The 19124-nt window shown below is 43.9% G+C and overlaps 3 protein-coding genes across 3 annotated transcripts; 1 reads left to right on the forward strand and 2 right to left on the reverse strand.

Moving 5' to 3' along the window:
• s100z (S100 calcium binding protein Z) lies at positions 1 to 2518 on the reverse strand (the record flags this gene model as incomplete). The annotated part of the gene is made up of 2 exons (XM_083641450.1): positions 1 to 159; positions 2378 to 2518. The coding sequence occupies 2 exons, from the start codon at positions 2516 to 2518 to the stop codon at positions 1 to 3; spliced, it is 300 nt and encodes a 99-aa protein (XP_083497576.1).
• A 6944-nt stretch (positions 2519 to 9462) lies between these two features.
• On the forward strand, positions 9463 to 10362 carry ch25hl2 (cholesterol 25-hydroxylase like 2; the record flags this gene model as incomplete). The annotated part of the gene is made up of 1 exon (XM_083641117.1): positions 9463 to 10362. The coding sequence occupies one exon, from the start codon at positions 9463 to 9465 to the stop codon at positions 10360 to 10362; it is 900 nt and encodes a 299-aa protein (XP_083497243.1).
• Positions 10363 to 14069: 3707 nt separating this feature from the next.
• On the reverse strand, positions 14070 to 17901 carry f2rl1.2 (coagulation factor II (thrombin) receptor-like 1, tandem duplicate 2). Its single transcript, XM_083641448.1, has 2 exons — positions 17211 to 17901; positions 14070 to 16352 (listed from the first exon to the last, which is right to left on the reverse strand). Exons 1-2 carry the CDS (start codon positions 17287 to 17289, stop codon positions 15262 to 15264), a joined length of 1170 nt encoding a protein of 389 aa, XP_083497574.1. The 5' UTR covers positions 17290 to 17901; the 3' UTR covers positions 14070 to 15261.
• Between the last annotated feature and the right edge of the window lie 1223 nt (positions 17902 to 19124).

The following is a 19124-nucleotide window of genomic DNA, read 5'->3' on the forward strand; positions in this document are numbered from 1 at the left end:
CTATTTTGTTTTCTTCTTCTGCTGCTCTTGGAAGAAGTCGTTGCAGGCGACAGTGAGGGCGGCCACCAGCACAACAAACTCGTTGAAATCCACCTCGTTGTCTTTATTAGAGTCCAGGTCATTCATGATCTTCTCCACCAGCATTGGGTCCTTCTGGGACTGGATACAAAACGGAAGAGAAGATATCAATCCAAGCAACATGTGTGTGTATAGGCTTACATGTGTGTATCTTGTAGCCTTTATCCAATCAAGATGATTCTATGATGGTGGTGATAACGATGAGGATGATGTCACGTCTTTTAATGCCTCATCTACATAATGCTAAATTTGACTTGTCTAAGCCAATTGTATTGTCTGTTCCTAACTCTTCGTGTACGTGCAGCACATTCTAGGATACATTAAATCTCCATCTGTCCAGCGATGAGCAACAACATCTGAGGAGACACCACACCTGTCATTTGATTGCTAGTGGAGCATAATATTGAGTACACTGACCCAAGGCTCTGTCTAAACCTGTTGGCCATGTCCAGTAGAGACACTGACGAAGGCTCTGTCTAGACCTGTTGGCCATGTCCAGTAGAGACACATATTGCATGAGACAAGAGATCTTTTTCCTTTCTCACCTCCAAGGCAGCAGTGATTTTTATGTTGTGGCTCTCTATCATGGCTAGCCAGGGCAACTGGGAGATAGTGGACATAGAGAGCTGAAGTCTACAATGCAATTTGAAGCGAAAGTCAAAGAAAATGACCCTAGGTTTTGCCATTATGCATTTAAACAGACAGAGTAATAAAATCAACTACACTGAAAAATAACCCAAACATTTTAGTACGGGTTAAATGATAATCAACACCAAAACCCGACCATGTTTTGTTTTTTGATTCATAAAATATCACTGTTGCCCATTATAGCCAAATAGTAGTCTGTCGTGCAAAAAGTTCTAATGCCAAATTGTTTATTAATCAGCTAGAAACGTCGGTAACGTTAGGCTAACTGAGCTGTCATAGCTATGTTTGTTAGCTGGCCTGCTAGCTAACTAGCTAGCGTTGTCAACTTCCTAAGTGGTTTTTGCGCGGAAGTGATGGTGGGTCCATGATGTAACCATGCACACTTGGCTAGCCTGTTCCAAAATGTGTGCTCTTCGAATAAAGTACAATAACCCTTTTACAACAACATTCGACATTCTATACAGCCTATAGGCTACTGTCAGCCAATGAGAGCTTCCCAGTAGAGCCTATTCTTTCCTCACCTGCCCGCGGTGACCATCCAGTCACAAGCATCTGTACTGCTGCCACCCCAACTGTGTATGTTTCCAAAGCTAAGATCCTAAAATAAGTCCTAATCCTTGGAGACCTAATTTAGGAATTCCCAAGTCTCAAGTGATGGGAAAGTGATATGTTGGTCTCACTGAGGAACAGTTTCCTCTCACAGGTGGCTATGGCCCATGGGGATGCGATGCCGATGATGACATCACATGGGGTGTCTATATTTGGAGGCGACATGGGCCACTGATGATGATGATGCGTGAGTACCTGAGGCTTCCATCCACACGATATGAGGGAGGACAAGTGAAAAGGGGAAAAAAGATGAAGGCACCAGAGATGTAACTCTTCAGGCCTTGGCTTTGCTTGATGTAGGTCTCTCAATCATTTGCACAGCAGAGCTGCACACACTGCTATCATAGAGGCACAGGGGGCCTTATCTGAAATGGCTTCATCGATCTATTTCTCTCCACGCTGTATTTTCCAGACGGTTATGACGTGAGAGCCAGCAGCAGTTACAGTTTGACAGCAAGATTGCAGTCAACAAGAGAACAATTTCCTACAACGGGGTCAAAATCACATTGTTGAATGTCGTGACCTAACAGGTGACCCCTGGTCCTATCTGATGATGGTCAGACATCTTCTCGGGAACAATCTCTCTATCCAAGCTAACAGATTCATCACAAGTTTATCAATCAAGAGCAAATGTGTAAAATTGCGAGGACATACTCTGAGACAGTATTGGATATCTCATCCTACTTGTTATCTTATCATAGTTGCTTAGCTCACGTATAGCTACTGCTATAGCATGCTACTACATCTGAATTGCTCCATTAAACTGAAGGCTGGAGAAACATCTGGGACACGACTGTGAGACAAGAGGGAAGCCGGAGAACTCTCACACCAACAAGCCTAGTGCAAGAAGGTTCTCCACCAATTTGCAAAGGCTCTCTTAAATTCTACAATGATTATAATGGGGGGAAATAATAATAATATTAATAATATTATTAATAATAATAATAATATAGGTAATAATAATAATAATAATAATAATAATAATAATAATAATAATAATAATAATAATAATAATAATACTGTTGAAATGTAGGCTATTTACCGTGAGGAAGTCGGTGAGCTCACTGTGCAGGAGTTCCTTTAACTCCCCCTTGTTGAGTTTGTATTTATCTCCGTCGTTTCCAGAGTAATTGTAGAAAACTGCTATCAGCGCGTCCATGGCACCCTCGAGCTGGCTTGGCATGCTGATGGAGGATGAGAAACTGCCTTCTGAAACAAACAGCATGTGTTCCATGATTTAGAGTGAGCGAGACGTGAATATTTCTTCACGTTCAATTAGATTGAAGTAACATTATGCTACCGAGCAGAAGTTGCACACATTTCTGAGAAGCAACATACATGTTCAATAATATTACTATTATTCAGACCTACTTCAACTGCTCGTTAATAGGTGTAAACGTTTTATAACTACAAACTGATGACAATTCAAGCGCCACAAATAAATGAAACCATCAAGTAGAACATCCTGTACTGTACTTTACAATAAGAGTAAACACTATGCAGCTTTGACCCAATTCATTTTGCTGCTCATTACACAGCACAATTGACTATAAACCACAATCATGTAATTATGTAACCCTTAATCCTAAAGCAAACAGCTAGTGTGGCAGAGACGTCTTACCTGGTTGGAGAGTGCGGTGCAAATGTGATGAGAGACACGGCAGCACAGCTTGTTTATTAGGAAATGAGGAGCAGCTAAGTTGGCCACCCTCTATCTTTGTACCACTAATTAATTCCACAGGTGCGAGGCCCATGGTAACCATGGTAACCATGGTAACCATCCTCCTTGTCCAGGTCTTTTAATCAATGCTGCTGCTGTGTGACAAACAAAACATGTACCTGTGTAACCTTGGAGCCCCAGGTGTATTCATCATCACATTCAAACCATAATGTGGGGATCACCAGATGTGATTTCAGCATGTTGCAACGCTGTGTCAGAGAGGACACCGGTGAACAGTGTTGCCAGATGGCAGATGTTGAATTATCGTACCAGAGGGTCAAAATTATCGTTTTTGGAGTGAAATTATCGTACGCCCCCTCCCCAGCGCGGCGCGCCTTCGGCGCGCCTATGTCGGGGGGGGGGGGGGGGGGGGGGGGGGGGCTGCGGCTGATCACAGGCTACTTTTTGGACTTGGCATGATTTTTCAACACTGTGATCTCAGCCTGCGTTGCAACAACAACAAAACACCCTGCACTTATTGGCTGCAAATATGTTGTTTGAAGAGATGATTGTATAAACAGATAGAGTGATAGACGTAGGAAGTGTCACAAAATGATGAAATTATCGTACATTTGGGGGATTTGGGGATTATTGATCGCAGGGCCGCCGCACCCTATACGCATAGTACGCAGACTGCGTAGGGCATCATGTGACTGAGGGCACCAAAAATGAAAAAAAAAAAAAAAATTGGTGCCCTCAGTCAGGCCACTCACTGAACAGCAGGCCAGGCGCCGCCTACTGGTTTACTAGTGGTTTTATTACTTTATTCAGGGTTAAAGTGGGTGCATCTCATTGTAAAATTGGACTCGGCCCAAATTGGGCTTCAAACGGCCCAAATTGTCAAACGGCCCAAATTGGGCTTCAAACGGCCCAAATCTGGCTTCAACCGACCCAAATCTGGCTTCAACTGGCCCAAATCGGGCTTCAAACGGCCCAAATCTGGCTTCAAACAGCCCAAATCTGGCTTCAAATGACCCAAATCTGGCTTCAAACGGCCCAAATCTGGCTTCAAATGACCCAAATCTGGCTTCAAACGGCCCAAATCGGGCTTCAAACGGCCCAAATTGGGCTTCAAACGGCCCAAATTTTTCGCCGCCACCCTTCGGACGCCAGCATGCACGTCGGCCCGTATCAGCCTGGCCTGCTTGGTATCTATTGCCCGGCCTGAATTATAATCCCAGTCCGCCCCTGCTTGCATGTACAGTTTAACAATCGCTTGTTTGCTGACATGTACAGTAATTCTAACAATTGTTTGTTTGCCACATGTATGTAATGTGAGATACACTAGTATCGTTCATAATTAATGATTTTGCAGTCTTTCGTTTGACAGTTTTTGAAAGTTTTGCGGGGGGGGGGGGGGGGGGGGGTTGGGGGGGGGGGGGGTTGGCACCACAAAACAATTACGCTTAGGGCACCCAAATGGCCAGCAGCGGCCCTGATTGATCGTACATCGTACATAGGTCGAAATTATCGTACAAATACGATAATTATCGTACGTCTGGCAACGCTGCCGGTGAACACCTCTCTACACGTCAGAGAACTCGCGACGTAGGCCTACATCCATCTCACAGATGGAGGGGAACATGGAGAATGCTGGGGGGAGGGGGGTACGATAGTGTCTGTGGGATAATGACCATAGCGGGGGAGGGGGGGGGGGGGGGGGGGGGGACCGCAGCAGTCGTTGCAGAGCCGGTTGTTGTGCTCAGCTGGAGCATCGGGGAGGGAGGAGGGAGTGATGGAGTCCTGATTTGTGGGGGCTTTTGGGTGTCATTTTAATCCTGCCTTGGCTGTAATCCTGTTCTTCAAAGGAAAAAGCAAGGGACAAATATCTCTTTTGACCTTAACACAGATGTGCAGATGTGAACATGAACATGTAGGCTATAGCTTGACAACCCATATCTTGAGTGCACCTGTGTATGTGTAGAGATATCCCATGTGTAAGACCTGAGGATTTGAGACCTTTTTTTTCAACTTCATGTTTCCAGAGTAAATTTCAGCATACAAACACACCTTCCAGTTGTTACATTTTTCATTTTTTGCTGTTCTTCCAAATAAGAATCCATAAATTACACAATTATAGCTTTTATGTAGAGCCACTTTGAGTCCACAGTTGTTGATGTGAACAATAATGTTCAAATAGGCTACCCAGCCACTGTCAGCATGCATTATATCAAATAGCTACACGAAAATCAAATCCAGTCAAGAACATAGGATCAAGGGGGACATATGCAATTTTAAATTGGAAACTGTGTAGGACCCTGCCAATCATCTCACATATTCTGATATTTGTGGATGTGAAGAACAATCTGTATCACTGTGCATACATGTGATTGCTTGCTAGCGTAGTAGACATTCATATATTTCCCGGTGAGTTTACGTTCTATAAATTTCACCTTATCATGTGCAATTTTTAGGGCTTAGCTAATAGCATCAGCAAAATACCATAAATAAAATCCTTTGTCAGTTTGAAGCCAACAGTTCTGCTCTTCTCAAATGTGATTTTTGTCTCCAGTGACTGTGTGTCATAACTGACAGTGGAGAATAAGGCTTTATTTAGCCCAGGCCCCTGAAGACCACACCCGAGGGATGTTGGTTATCAGGTGTGCCCGTAACTTTTCCTCCACTCCGAGCCACCGCCACAGAGAACATTATTTTCCATCTACAGTATTAAGGTGATGAAACTGTTTCCCTCGCAGCTGCTAATACCACATGCTGTGGAAGGTGACCAGTGTTGGGCAAGTTACTGGAAATTAGTAGTTACAGCTACTAGTTAACTTACTAGTTACTTCTCTCAAAAAGTAATTGAATTACTTTAAAATGACTGCATAATAAAAGTAAGTAGTGACTAGGGAAAGGAACTTTTTCATGACAAAAGGCTACTACTGCTTCGATTGTCTGATGCTGCGTTCGTTTATAACTCAGAGGTCGCAAATTGACACTTGCTACTAAGAAAAATCAAATAAAACTTGCGAACTCGGGTATGATTTAATTTCTCAACCCCTATATTGCTCCCAGCTTGTCATTTGACCTCATTTCAATATGGCCACTCACATCGTATATGGTGAGGACGGGGGGGGGGGGAAGGGGGGAGAATTGTATGAATTTAAAACACATTTTTGGCACTTTAATTTTCAACAATAGTATGCTAGCCCATTTAAACCCCCTCAAACTCCAACCACACACACACACACACACACACACACACACACACACACACACACACACACACACGCGCGCGTGCACACACACACACGCACGCGCGTGCACACACACACACACACACACACACACACACACACACACACACACACACACACACACACACACACACACACACACACACACACACACACACACACAGATCCCTCCTCCTCAAAGACCCAATGAGATGTTTTAAAATTAAAATTTTAAATTTTAAAATTGCTGAATCGTCACATAATCCACAAGCCAGTGAGGTATAGATGTATTCTAGATGACATTTGAGTGCTAAGAGCAAATACCAAATTTCAACATCGTCCCTCGACTGTACTGGCTCTGAGTCTGAGCTCATGATTTCAGGGATCCAGATCCAATTACTTCTGTCTGACTATGAAGTGGTTCCATTACTTCTGTCTGACTATGAAGCGGTTCCATATCTGATGAATAGGATTTTTCATCAAAAGCAGAGGTCAGTCTCACGTTCAAGCAGAGGCTGTTGCTGGGGGATGCCTACAAACAGTGATGCTTGTCTGCCCTCTAGAGGCCAAAAAACAGCAGTGAATCAGCCATCTTTCTGGAACATGAAACATGTTGATTATTCAGAGATGAAGTGTTTATTGACCTCCTGCAGTCTAGATAAAAGAGGCAACGACAACAAAAGCGTCTAGTTTTCATTCACTACAACTGATTTGCCAAAACTGGTGTTCTAACCGCTGACTGAGCAATTTCCTTTTTTGTGGAGAAAATTGGTGGTCTCACCACATCTCAAATCATTGCTACTACATTACATTTTGGAGCAGGGTGACCGGATCCCAGCAAACCAAATGTGGGACAAAGAGTATGTTTGTGTGGGACAATGTGGGACACGTTACCAATGCTGAGATAGGGCTGCAACTAACCATTATTTTCATGATCAATGAATCTGTTGGGTATTTTTAGACTAATCAATTACATTCATTTGAGAAAGATTAGATTGGGGAAGATTTAAAGATTTTGAAATTATTGTTACTTTTACAGTAGATCATTTGAATATCCAGGTATAGTCTGAACAAATGATTTCTTCCTTTGACCTGTGCAACTTGTGTGTGTTGAATGTGAGCATTGGTGAGGGGGGTCAGAAGGGCAGGATTTATTGGTCTAATCTCAAACTGAAAAGGCTGTGCCACCCAGCAATACATATTTTATGGGGTCTGAATGAATGATATCTTCAAACAGGCTGTACATAATTGGCAATGCAAATATGCAAATCTTAACACAATTCCTCTCTCTTATAAAGGCAGGTCTGTGACTGTGAGTGTGTTTTCTTCGCACGTTTCGACAACCGTTCGTCCGATCTAGTTGAAACTTGGCGGGTGTGTTTCTGGGACCCTGACAGAGTGCAGTGTCCAATTTGGTACAATAGGGAGCCAAAGTGAACGGCACTTCCTGCTTTTCTCCCTGTGCCAGCATGTGAGAAAATATGAATGTGTTAAACAGAGAGATACGTTACTGTTTTGATCCCATTTGAATTGTGCCACGGGGGAAGGCTAGACTACACATGTTACATTTTGTTAATTTAAAAGATAACTATGCATGTCAAGAAAGTCGCAGTTTGCCCTGAAACTGAAACGTAAGGTTTACTTTTGTCAATCAACTACATCTCGTGTCGCACATAACACATTATACGTCACACCATCAACAGCAATGTTCAAGTGTCACGTGTTTTTTTGGGGGGTAAGGGGGGGGGGGGGGGTTCAACCGTAGGGGAGCACAGGGAGAACATGCAAACTCCACACAGAAAGGCCCTTTTGACAAACCCCACCTGGGCAGTGGGAACTGAGGACATAGGAATGGGGGACACACCCTCAGCACCCACAGCGTCCCAGGCGGGAATCGAACCCAGGACCTTCTTGCTGCGCCACCGTGCCCCCTTATTATTGTTGTTTAATAATTGTAAACTGTGTTAGGCTCTAACATGAATTAACAGTAGATTTGCTTTCATGCTACTTCTTAAACAGAAAAGTGAGATGCGTAGATGTAGAATCATTTTTGTTCTATGTTGTTCTTCTCACACTGGCCTATTTCCTGGTTCTCTGTGTTTACTCTGGCGCTTTTTAGAAAATAATAATAAGATATAGCAGAAATTGTGATGAGAGCTAAAACAGTAATGTTCCGAGGAAATGAATAGTTAAACCAACTCAATGGTTGATTATGACAACCATACAAATCTCACTTGTGAACAGAATGATTGTAGTCACGCCATAGAAACAAGAACTGTGCCCCTTCGCTTTGTCACTTTTCAACAATGACATCTTTTTATACTTATGCAAACAAACTGAGCAAGAAGCCAACTAATACAGCCTCAATAAGGCAGCGCTTTTGAAGCCATGTCTCCTCTGACAGTTTTTCTATGATTAATTACTCGTTTGGGCCTGTGGTGTGTGTGTGTGTGTGTGTGTGTGTGTGTGTGTGTGTGTGTGTGTGTGTGTGTGTGTGAGAGAGAGCGAGAGAAAGAGAAAGAGAAAGAGAGAAAGAGAGAGACAGAGGGCAAAATGAACACATCTATGTCTTTTTTTTGCCTTAATTTTTTTTATCATTATGTTAACAATGTAACACATAAAATACACTACTTCTGTTGTTGTGACGTTTAGTCACATAACATACGCTCTCTCTCTCTCTCTCTCTCTCTCTCTCTCTCTATCTCCCTCTCTCTCCCTCTCTCTCTCTCCCTCTCTCTCTCTCTCTCCCCCTCTCTCTCTCTATCTCCCTCTCTCTCTCTCTCTCTCTCTCTCTTTCTCTCTCTCTCTCTCTCTCTCTCTCTCTCTCCCCCTCTCTCTCTCTGTCTCCCCCCCATCTCTCTCTCTCTCTCTCTCTCTCTCTCTCCATGATTTGGGTCAGAAATGAGAGCTGTTGCGGCCCAGCTCCTGAGTCCTGGCTCCGGGCCTTGTGTCCATGAAAAAAGCCCTTTACAGAGCTCCTTCTTTTAAAGCAGGGGGGGGGGGGGGGGGGGGGGCGGCAGGGGGGGAGGTGGGGCTTCAAACATATAAGAGGCCAAGACGAACTGCCAGTCCAATTTGGCACAACATCACCAGACAATTTGCTTATATACAAGCTAGCTGAGAGGATCCTTAGAGCATTTTTTTTTTACGTCTCCTGTAGCTTGTTAGAAAACAATCGTCTGGAATCAACCTTCCTTTGAAAGAGAGACTCTGCAATAACAGCCGTTAGTCATGAGCACAGGCAGGCTACTCGACACGGACGCTTTATCCTGGATGTTGGATGTGGGCAACGTGACACTGGTGCTGTCTGGGGGTTCCGTCCTGCAGCCTGCCTGGGACTACCTCCGCCAGCACCACCACGATCACCTGAGGAGCCCTCTCTTCCCTGTGGTCATCTCTGTCTCCAGCTACTTCCTCCTGGTGGGCCTTTACACGGTGCTGGACCTGCTGGCTCCTACCTGGCCCTGCATCAGCCGCTACAAGCTCCATCCAGGCAGACCTGTCACCTGGGCAAACATCTGGACTACCTTTGGTCTCACCATGTACAACCACCTGCTTTACATCTTTCCCGCTACAGTGGCCCAGTGGCTGTGGAGGCCGCCGGTCCCTCTGCCCCGCGATGCACCCACGCTCTTGGGCTTCTTCCTGGGGATCCTGGGCTGCACGGTGGTCTTTGACTTCCAGTACTACCTCTGGCACCTGCTGCACCACCGGGTTCCCTGGTTGTATCGGACCTTCCACGCGGTGCACCATCAATACACGCAGCCCTTCAGCCTGGTCACCCAATACCTGTCTGGCTGGGAACTTGTCAGCGTGGGCTTCTGGTCCACAGCAGACCCCATTCTGCTTCAGTGCCACTGCCTCACTACGTGGGGCTTCATGATCTTCAACATCTACGTCTCCACCGAAGACCACTGTGGCTACGACTTCCCGTGGGCCATGCATCGCCTGGTACCCTTTGGTCTTTGGGGTGGCGCGCCCAAGCACGATCTGCACCATCAGCGCCCTGGCACTCACTTTGCCCCGTTCTTCAGCCATTGGGACTGGATAGGGGGCACATACACCATGTCACCTCCCTCCAGTCACGCTGGCCCTGCAGAGCCAGACCATGTGAAAGGGAGGAAAGACTAAAGGGCTGAAGGTCTCTCTTTCTCTCGTACTGGAGTCTGTCCATCTCTCCTCTGCAACAGCCAGTTTCTCTTTCCACTCTTTCTTCAGAACAGCGTTCTCTCTCATGTCTTCTCCTCTCTTACTCTCTCTGCCTTCCCTGCTATTTTGATGTGATTATAACCACTCCCCCTATTTAGATGTTTTCCATTGCTCTCTAACATGGGTATTCTTCATACAGTTGATTGTCAATCTAATATTGTGTCTGGTAAGTCCTTAAGAAGAATTATTAATTATTTTATGTTTATTTCATATTCAATGATAGTATATATTATGTTGTAGCCTACTGTATACATGGCTCTCTTATTCAGAGAGATTTTCTATTTATGCTGCATTTCCTCCGTTTCATGTACTATTATTTGGTCTGCATGGCATTCTCAGGTCAGGTTTCCGAACATGTGTAACATGTGGTCTCTAAACTACATAAAAAAGGAAGAAGGGAAAGAAACACTAGTCACTTGGCTGAGGAATACTGAATTCAGCGTCGTTTTGTCATATTTCGCTAAATTGCCATCTTTAGTTCCTATAATTTGTTGATGGATATGGATTTGTCAACGTGATTACAGACTCAATCATTGAAAAAGCCATGGGGACCTAGATCTCTCTCTCTCTCTCTCTCTCTCTCTCTCTCCCCTCCCTCCCTAGCACTCTCCCTCCCTCTCACTCACACACATGAATGGCAGTCTTTCAGCTGCATCCCAGTATGATGCGTGGGGGCAATACTAATTTATCATCCTCTCTTTCACACAAAATGAGCTTATTGGCAGAGTTATAATCAAACTCCCAAAACTTGTGATATATTGTCTACAACTTTGGTAGAAACAAAAAAAAACAATTTTGTTAGTTTGGGCCTATTCTGACCAGCAATATTTGTTATTCCTCAATCCTTCTTGTCGTCTAAGACTTGGACCCAAAGGTAGGTCTTGGAAGGATAAGTGATTATTGTGAGTTTTAAACACATTTATCCAGCTTTTTTTTTTCTTTTCTTTTTTTTCATAAGTAGGCAAACTGAAATGTCATTGGAAAAAAATCTGATGTATCCTTTTAGTAAGTAGCCTATATTGTGTCATTCAAATGAGATCCGGTGATTGACGTATTAAAAATATTGACTTACTAGTTGATTTTGTTTGCAGAGAATATTCAGGTTATTCACCTACAGCCCTACACACGATAAAGTGCTTACACTTCAACAAACCAACCAGTGGAGGTCGCTATGACTACAACAACTGTTGATCCCAACATGAATGAGGCGCAACCAGAAATCAGAACATCTACATCTCAGTAACAAAGAGCTGGAGATCACTTTCTGAACGGATGGTTTCAGTAAAGCACCTGTAAATGCATTTTGGAGATATTCATTAGAATACTTTTTGAAGTGTTCATTTTCCCAGTATATACCTAAATGTAGACACTTCTCCTTTTGTGCAGCAATAGCATGTTTAATGCTACCAGAGAGGAAATGAAACATTCCAGAGTAGGCCTTCTACAAAGTGCGGTGTTGTTTTTTATAGGCCCTAACGCTGTCTGTGGCTCACCTTTCTTTGTTGTTATTCACTAGGTGACAACACCTGCAGAACTGGTTTTGCATGCTGTTGCGTGCAGAGGGAATTGACTGTTGCAACATGCCCTCTACTCCTACATGAAACTGGCTCATAATGTCATATCTGTGTGCGCGCCTGTGTATATGTTATATGTGTATATGTTATACGTGTATATGTTATACGTGTATATGTTATATGTTATATGTGTATTGGAATCTCTCCAATATAAATAAAATAAACTGACTTTATCCACTGCGAGACTAATGGATCTACAATTTGCATGTAGTTTCAGGATTAGAGGGAACCTTTTCATCTTACATTTAGTTCAGTATGAATGACAAAACCTTGTGGTGTGCAACATTGCCAAACAGTACAGTATTATCAAACAATAAGATACAAGGAAAATGTTGTAATATAGCTATATACAGTATAGTTCATCATAGTTGGACCTCATCCTTTTCCAGATCAGTTCATAAAATGGTGGTAGCCTCTGTGCCAGTAGTGCTGTGGCAATAGCAAAGTTCTGTTGATTCTATGATGATCAAACCTGTCACACTATTATTTTTCCCCTCGACTACTCCTGAACTTTTTTCTGTCGCACACACCGCACAAACATTTCAATCTACCCACCACAGTGTACTGAAAGTGAAACTCCTCTGCCGTAGTACCGAGCCAAACTGACAAATGAAATGCAAATGGGTGTCGAGACACTCGATACCTGCCGATTTACAGTCTGGCCAAAGTGTGTGAGAAGAGGGTAACTGAAGATACAATAATGTGAGAAGAGTGTTGTCACCATCAAAGTCACACTGCTATTCTCCAGCTTATGACACAACTTACCCCTTACCTCTATTACATTTGATTCAAATGGGTCCAGAGCCATGACATATTATGCGTAATAAAATTGGTTGAATGGCAATAACATTAATTTGGTTTCACAAGAATCATTCAACTATTTGATGCATTAAGTTCTGTGTGATGCAGCTCTATGTGCCCGTTACCTGTACGAGTCTCATAAAGCATCTTTGGATACCAACCCTGACTCTCATGGCTGACATAGCACAGTTGAGATGCGCAGGCCAATGTTATTTATATGTTTATTCATGCAGGTGTGTACAGGTTTGTGCATTTTTTTTTTTATCTACAAATATGCCACAGTCTGTATTGTGAGACTGTATCACACATTTGAAAGGGGCCGAATAGGTAACATGCCTTGAGAGCGGTTCTGTCCCTATAGAAGAAGGTATTCTCACAGGATCCCAACAAAAGGTTAGATGACACTCGACAACAATCATTCACCTGAGAGCCTAGAGCCTCAGCCAGTCATTAACCAGGACACTATCGCCATTCTTCACAAATGCATGTGTGTGTATAGACGGGGGGTGATGCCTGCGGGCGTCCTATTGCTTGGATAACAGATCGCTTTACCTATTCCTTATCTGGAGATAAAAGAACAGATCCATTAGTCCACAATACCCCCTCATCTACATTTATTGTCTTTGAGAAAAGAGAATAGGTATTGTGAACTAAGCGGAAGGACTTCCGTTAAGACTTCTTAACTAAATAAAATAAAAATCTAATTTAAACTAAACTGCTTATATGATGGCTTGAAGTATCACTGAAACTAGTGGGACACGGCCCTGTTGCAATGGCATCAACCCAGGTCATAGCACTTTTAGTCTTTTCTACATGTGAGGAATGTGTCAGTGGAGAGGAAAGCATGCCTCATCACGCACTTTCACCCTATAGGTTTAGGACGTCAAGCGTGTCCGGGGGTTCCTCTAGTCTCAAGAATACATCAAAATCCCTTAAGTTTCACTTGTGGTAAGATGACAAGAGAACATTAAATACATAGTATGTAGTAGTAATAAATTGTTTTTCTGACACTCAAAAACCACCACCACCACACATTCCAAGAATTCCTAACAACCGGCATTCGCTCAAGGCAAAGACAACGGTCGCAGACAATGAACCTTGTCTCTACATCATTCCCCAGCAGTGTGATGGAAATGAGATCCCTCCAGCAGAGTGACGGGAATGAGATGAGTGACTCACTCCAGCAGGCATCTGCTGTTTGACGTTACGCAAGAATGAATGACAGAGTTTCACAGAAACTACAACCCGTTGCTATCATTTATTTATAGAAAGCATGCAACGACTGAGAAACGTCTTTTTCTCATCACATTCAAACATTGGGTTGATTTCAAATGAAAGTCAACCCAATGACACAGGTTAAAACACATTAATATGTTATGCATAATGCTACACAAGAAAATATGAAAGACAAACTGGAATGAATAGAATCTAGGCCTTCTGCGTCTGGTTTGACTAAAGCCACATTAATAAATTGTGAGTGTTGGTCAAGGTCACAGCACTTGGTATTCCTACAGAACACAGAGTAACTTATTTCCACTGAGCACGTCGAGTTAATTTGGCCATTTCACTATCGAAGTCTCAATCGCTTTTAATAGTCCTCATTTCAGTGCACTCGTTCGTCAAGTTCTTGGGAAAGCAAACATTTACCAAGAACAAATACCAAACATTAGCCTGGCTCCAGCCCTTCGAAGCCCAAACATGGCAATATACTGTAGTGGTAATTGTTTCTGTCTTTTAGAGTCTTTGCCAACACAAACAATGTCTTTCTTGATATAAAAATCTAACAATCTATGTTCATGTTTCACAATTCAACTCTACACGGCAGCTCATGATAAAAGAGCATTTCACAAATCATTCTGCCATCATCATGCTTCAGTCACAACAAACTCAGCCTTGTAAAAACGCTCTACGACCACACTTTTTGTAACTTCCAGCTGGGGATGATGATCTTTGGTGGTTATCTGATGCTTTGCGGACAGCGTTCAGTGTGGCCTGATTGTCACTGTATGTCCAGCATTAGAGACCTATTGATTCTGTCCCAGTGTTAAGGCAGGCGTGTACGATGCAATGTTCAGTGCACAGGGTCCTTGATAGGCCTGGGTATCCCCACCGATTTCCCCATTCAATACGATTGTAACTGTAATTGTATTGTAACTGAAATATTGCAATATTTCAGTTACAATACCAATTTTGCTTGGATATGGAAGAGATTCTCAAAGAAAGAATACTGTAAATTGCAAAAGGAACCCTCTAACCTGGTGCATTATTAAAAATATTAATGTTTAAAGATGTTTACTTATGTTATTGGGATCCTATTGGGTTCCTTCCATTGAATATCGATTCGTATCGGAAAAATATATTTTTTTTAATCCCAGCCCTAGTCCTTGATATCCTCACTCAGAGTCCTTGACATCCTCCCTCAGAGTCCTTGCTCTCCTCACTTTGACTAGCAGGTGCTGCTCTGCGTGCGCTCCGACTCCGACATGTAGGACTTGCCCTTCTTGGAGTACTTCATGGAACTGAACGAGACCCTCATCCTCTCCACAGTCCTGCTGCTCCGGCACAGCAGGGTGTTCTTCACGTGGTCCCTGAAGTCCTCCGACACATAGTAGTAGATGAAGGGGTCCAGGCAGCTGTTGAGGCTGGCCAGGCACAGCGTGGTGATGTAGAAGCCATAGCCGTTGTCGACCACCCCGTCCTTGAGCAGAGAGTAATGCACCACCAGCATGATGTTACTGGGGACAAAACACACCAGGAACGTCACCAGCACGATACAGATCAGCACCACCGCTTTCTGCCGGTTCTTCGCCGCCGTGCTGTCCGCCATGCTGTTCCCCAGGGCTCGCAGTAACAGGATGTAGGCCACAGTGATCACGATGCAAGGGACGAGGAACACGATCATAGCCATGAAGATGAAGTAGTAGTAGGGGAGCTGGACATCTGGGAACGGGTCGTCGATGCGACGGATGGCAATGACGTCATGGCAGGTGGTAATGTTGGGCTGTTTGATCCGGACAGTCTGGTCGTAGAGGTAGAGAGGTGTGGTGGTGAGCCAGATGAACGCCCAGATGGACACGGAGACGGCAATGGCTACTTTGTTGTTCCTACGCATCTGGGAGAGAGGGTGAGCCACCACCCAGTACCTCTGCACACTAAGGCAGGCGATGAAGAGGACGGAGCAGTACATGTTGCCGTAGAAGAAGCCCACTAGGACTTTGCACAGCCCTTCTCCGTAGATCCAGTTGTTGCCGTTGAAGTGGTAGGCGATCTTCAGGGGGATCCAGATGATGAAGAGCAGGTCAGACAGAGCCAGGTTGGCCATGTAGATGGACGCCGGGTGCTGCTTCTTGGTCCTGAAGAGGAACACCCAGATGGCCATGGCGTTGGTGGGCAGCCCCACAGCAAACACGATTATGTAGATGACTGGGAGGAAGACTGTAGTCAGGCTGCTCTTCAGTGCGTCGGACACCACTGGTTCCACAATGACTTGGCCTGAATCCTGCGGGTCCACGACCCCGCTCCACGACCGTCCTTTCCCTTAGAGAAACAACAACAACTTATTGCAGCCATTCTCTAGCTAGGCTAATCAAATAGCATGGAGCCAGCTAAACATTTTGTTCAGTGTAGTCTAGAGTTCAAAGTAAGGAGTAATGGGTTAAATGTCTCAATTAGCCTACTACAGTGATTCTCACCCCTTTTCATTACATTACGTCATTTGGCAGACGCTTTAATCCAAAGCGATTTACAATAACACATTTTTGTCGGCAATAGAGCAATCCACTATGCATGACAGCTACAACTTCTGAAGGAATTGTGGTCAAGTTTAGTTTAGTTAGTTTATTTTTTCATATCAAGGAGGACCCCTAGTCCAATTTAGAGCCACAGACCGCCCCCCCATTTGACAGATATTATTGGATCCAAATCTGAGATTATGATTTTGTCCAGAATTCCATGAATATCTGTGCTGCAGCCTAGGTAGATATGACAGTGAAACTATTATGATCAAATAGTCATTCTTATACATTCTCTAATTGTAGCCATTAACTTCTTAAATGAAACAATGGAGCATTTAAGAACTCATCAACTTGTTGGGGACCCCCTGGAACTCTCTGAATGAGTCCTGGTGGGCCCCCGGACCCCACGTTGAGAACCACTCGCCTACTGCTAACTAGCCACGTTATCGGACCCTTGATCTCTTGTTTGTCGTGTGAAGTTGACTAAACGCGGTTCATTGAAAAAGTTCAACCAAAACACCCGCTTTATTCCCCATAACATGCATCAAACATAGGCCATCATGAATCCGTGGTGTGAGAGTAACGTAAACAGTTGTAACTATGTGATGATTATATAATATAGCTTACTTCCGAAACATAGCGATCAAAGGCACCGACCTACCTTTGGCTTCGATGGCATTAATCCAACTGAGTATTAACAGGAGGCTGAGGAGCGATCCCGCGGATCGTGTTGAAACCATAGGCTCGTTTGAGATGACTGCCGCCTCGCCTGGAAAGCAGACGAGAGCAGGCGAGCACAGTCAGGCGAGGCGTCAACAAGTCGAACACCCCCGACGGCACACTTCCTGCTGCTTTTCTTCTTCTACAGTTTGGTTTAACAGCGGTTTGTAAACAAATTAAAACATGCATTAGCGCCACCCACACTCACTGCTCAAATAACACAGCCCTTCAGATTCCTTATTTTTATTTTAATGTAGGCATTCCAGGTGGTATTTATGTAAAATATGGAGTGACAGCTTGGAATAGATATAAAATTGAAGTTTCTACACTTCACTGTGGGTTTGTGATGCACCTGTGTTGAACCAATGGGCGCTCAGCTTGATGCGTTTCTCGTCATCCTCTGTCATCCGCAGTCGGGCGCAGTTGGTGGGGAGCAACTGCGGCGCCTCGCTCCAAATCTGTGCCCGCCTCGCTCTCGCGAGAGTCACGTGACTCACGCAGTCGGGCAGGACGGAGCAAGTCGGACAACTTTCTAACCATCATGCAATGGGGCAAGCAAGGCGCTGGTCGAATCTGCGCAGAATTTGCTCATCTCAAACGAGCCTCATGTTGTCTGTGGTGGAGGTAATCCAGAAGATCTCTGCGGTGCGGTGTGACTGTAGCCTGGAGGTCTGACTGCCGGTGCAGCAGATTAAATGTTTGAGAACAACCAAGAACGACACACCCTGGCCCCGAGACTACCTGTTCACGTCATACCTGGCCCCGCCTCCCCGTCTGTCATGGATCAGATTGCTGTAATATTCCTATTCATAGTATTCCAGTGATGTCACAAGCATTTTCCTATCAAGGGCACACAGCTCATTGGCTGTTTGTGTTATTTGATTGTAATCGCCCCTTAATTGATTACAATCTGTTATTTTCCTACCAAGATGGCCGTGTGGTGAAGTAGAATAGCCTACTAGAGCAGGCTCAGTGGCAATTCTAGAGTTGGCAGGGCCCTATGCAAAAATATTCCCAGGGGGCCCCCTCCAACCATTCACCATTATGTTAGAAATAATCTGACACCAACAACAACAAAATGTATAAAATCTAAACATTCTTTTAATTCCAAATGTTCACACTAGTACAGTGATCCTCACTATTTCTTCGATGAGAGCCGCACTGGCAGGACAAAGTCAATAGGAGAGCCACTTTTACCGCAAAACACCAAAAGCCACTCCAACCAAGCACATCTGCCTGCAATTTTTTGTGTTTTATTGTTTTACACACACACACACACACACACACACACACACACACATGATTTGGCACCTTCTATTACTGTCAACACCAGTATTGTTGTATTGTAATAATATGCAATAAAGGTTTATTGAAATTTTGGGGAGAGCAGGGGGAAAAAAAATCTAAAAAAAAAAGTCCCCCCCCCCCCAATTTCTTAGAGCCGCCAACTAAAGCTTCGAGAGCCGCCAGCGTCTCGCGAGCCGCGCAATGAGGAACTAGGCACTAGTAGAATTGTCAAAATATAAATATTAAGAACATCAAAATCCTTGTAGCCTAATTTTCAAAATATAAATATAAAGATCAATAAAAAAACAGAATAAAAACTTTTGAATTGAATTCCTGAAGTTCAACTTTTAAATGTTCTCCTGACCTATGACAGCTTTCATTAGCCTTTTCATAGCTTTCAAACAGGGTGCAAAATTAACTTTTTTGTCCACCGGCCAAATGGATAGTTAATGTTCCAACTTTGACCAGCCACTCAATAGATTACCATTGTCATTGTTGTTGTTTGCTGGTGGTGAATGAAGCAAAATCTACCAGCTCTTTGCATATCTACAGTATATTTTCCCATCAT

This window comes from Poromitra crassiceps (genome assembly GCF_964638095.1).
Source record: "Poromitra crassiceps genome assembly, chromosome: 8".
NCBI lineage: Eukaryota > Metazoa > Chordata > Actinopteri > Beryciformes > Melamphaidae > Poromitra > Poromitra crassiceps.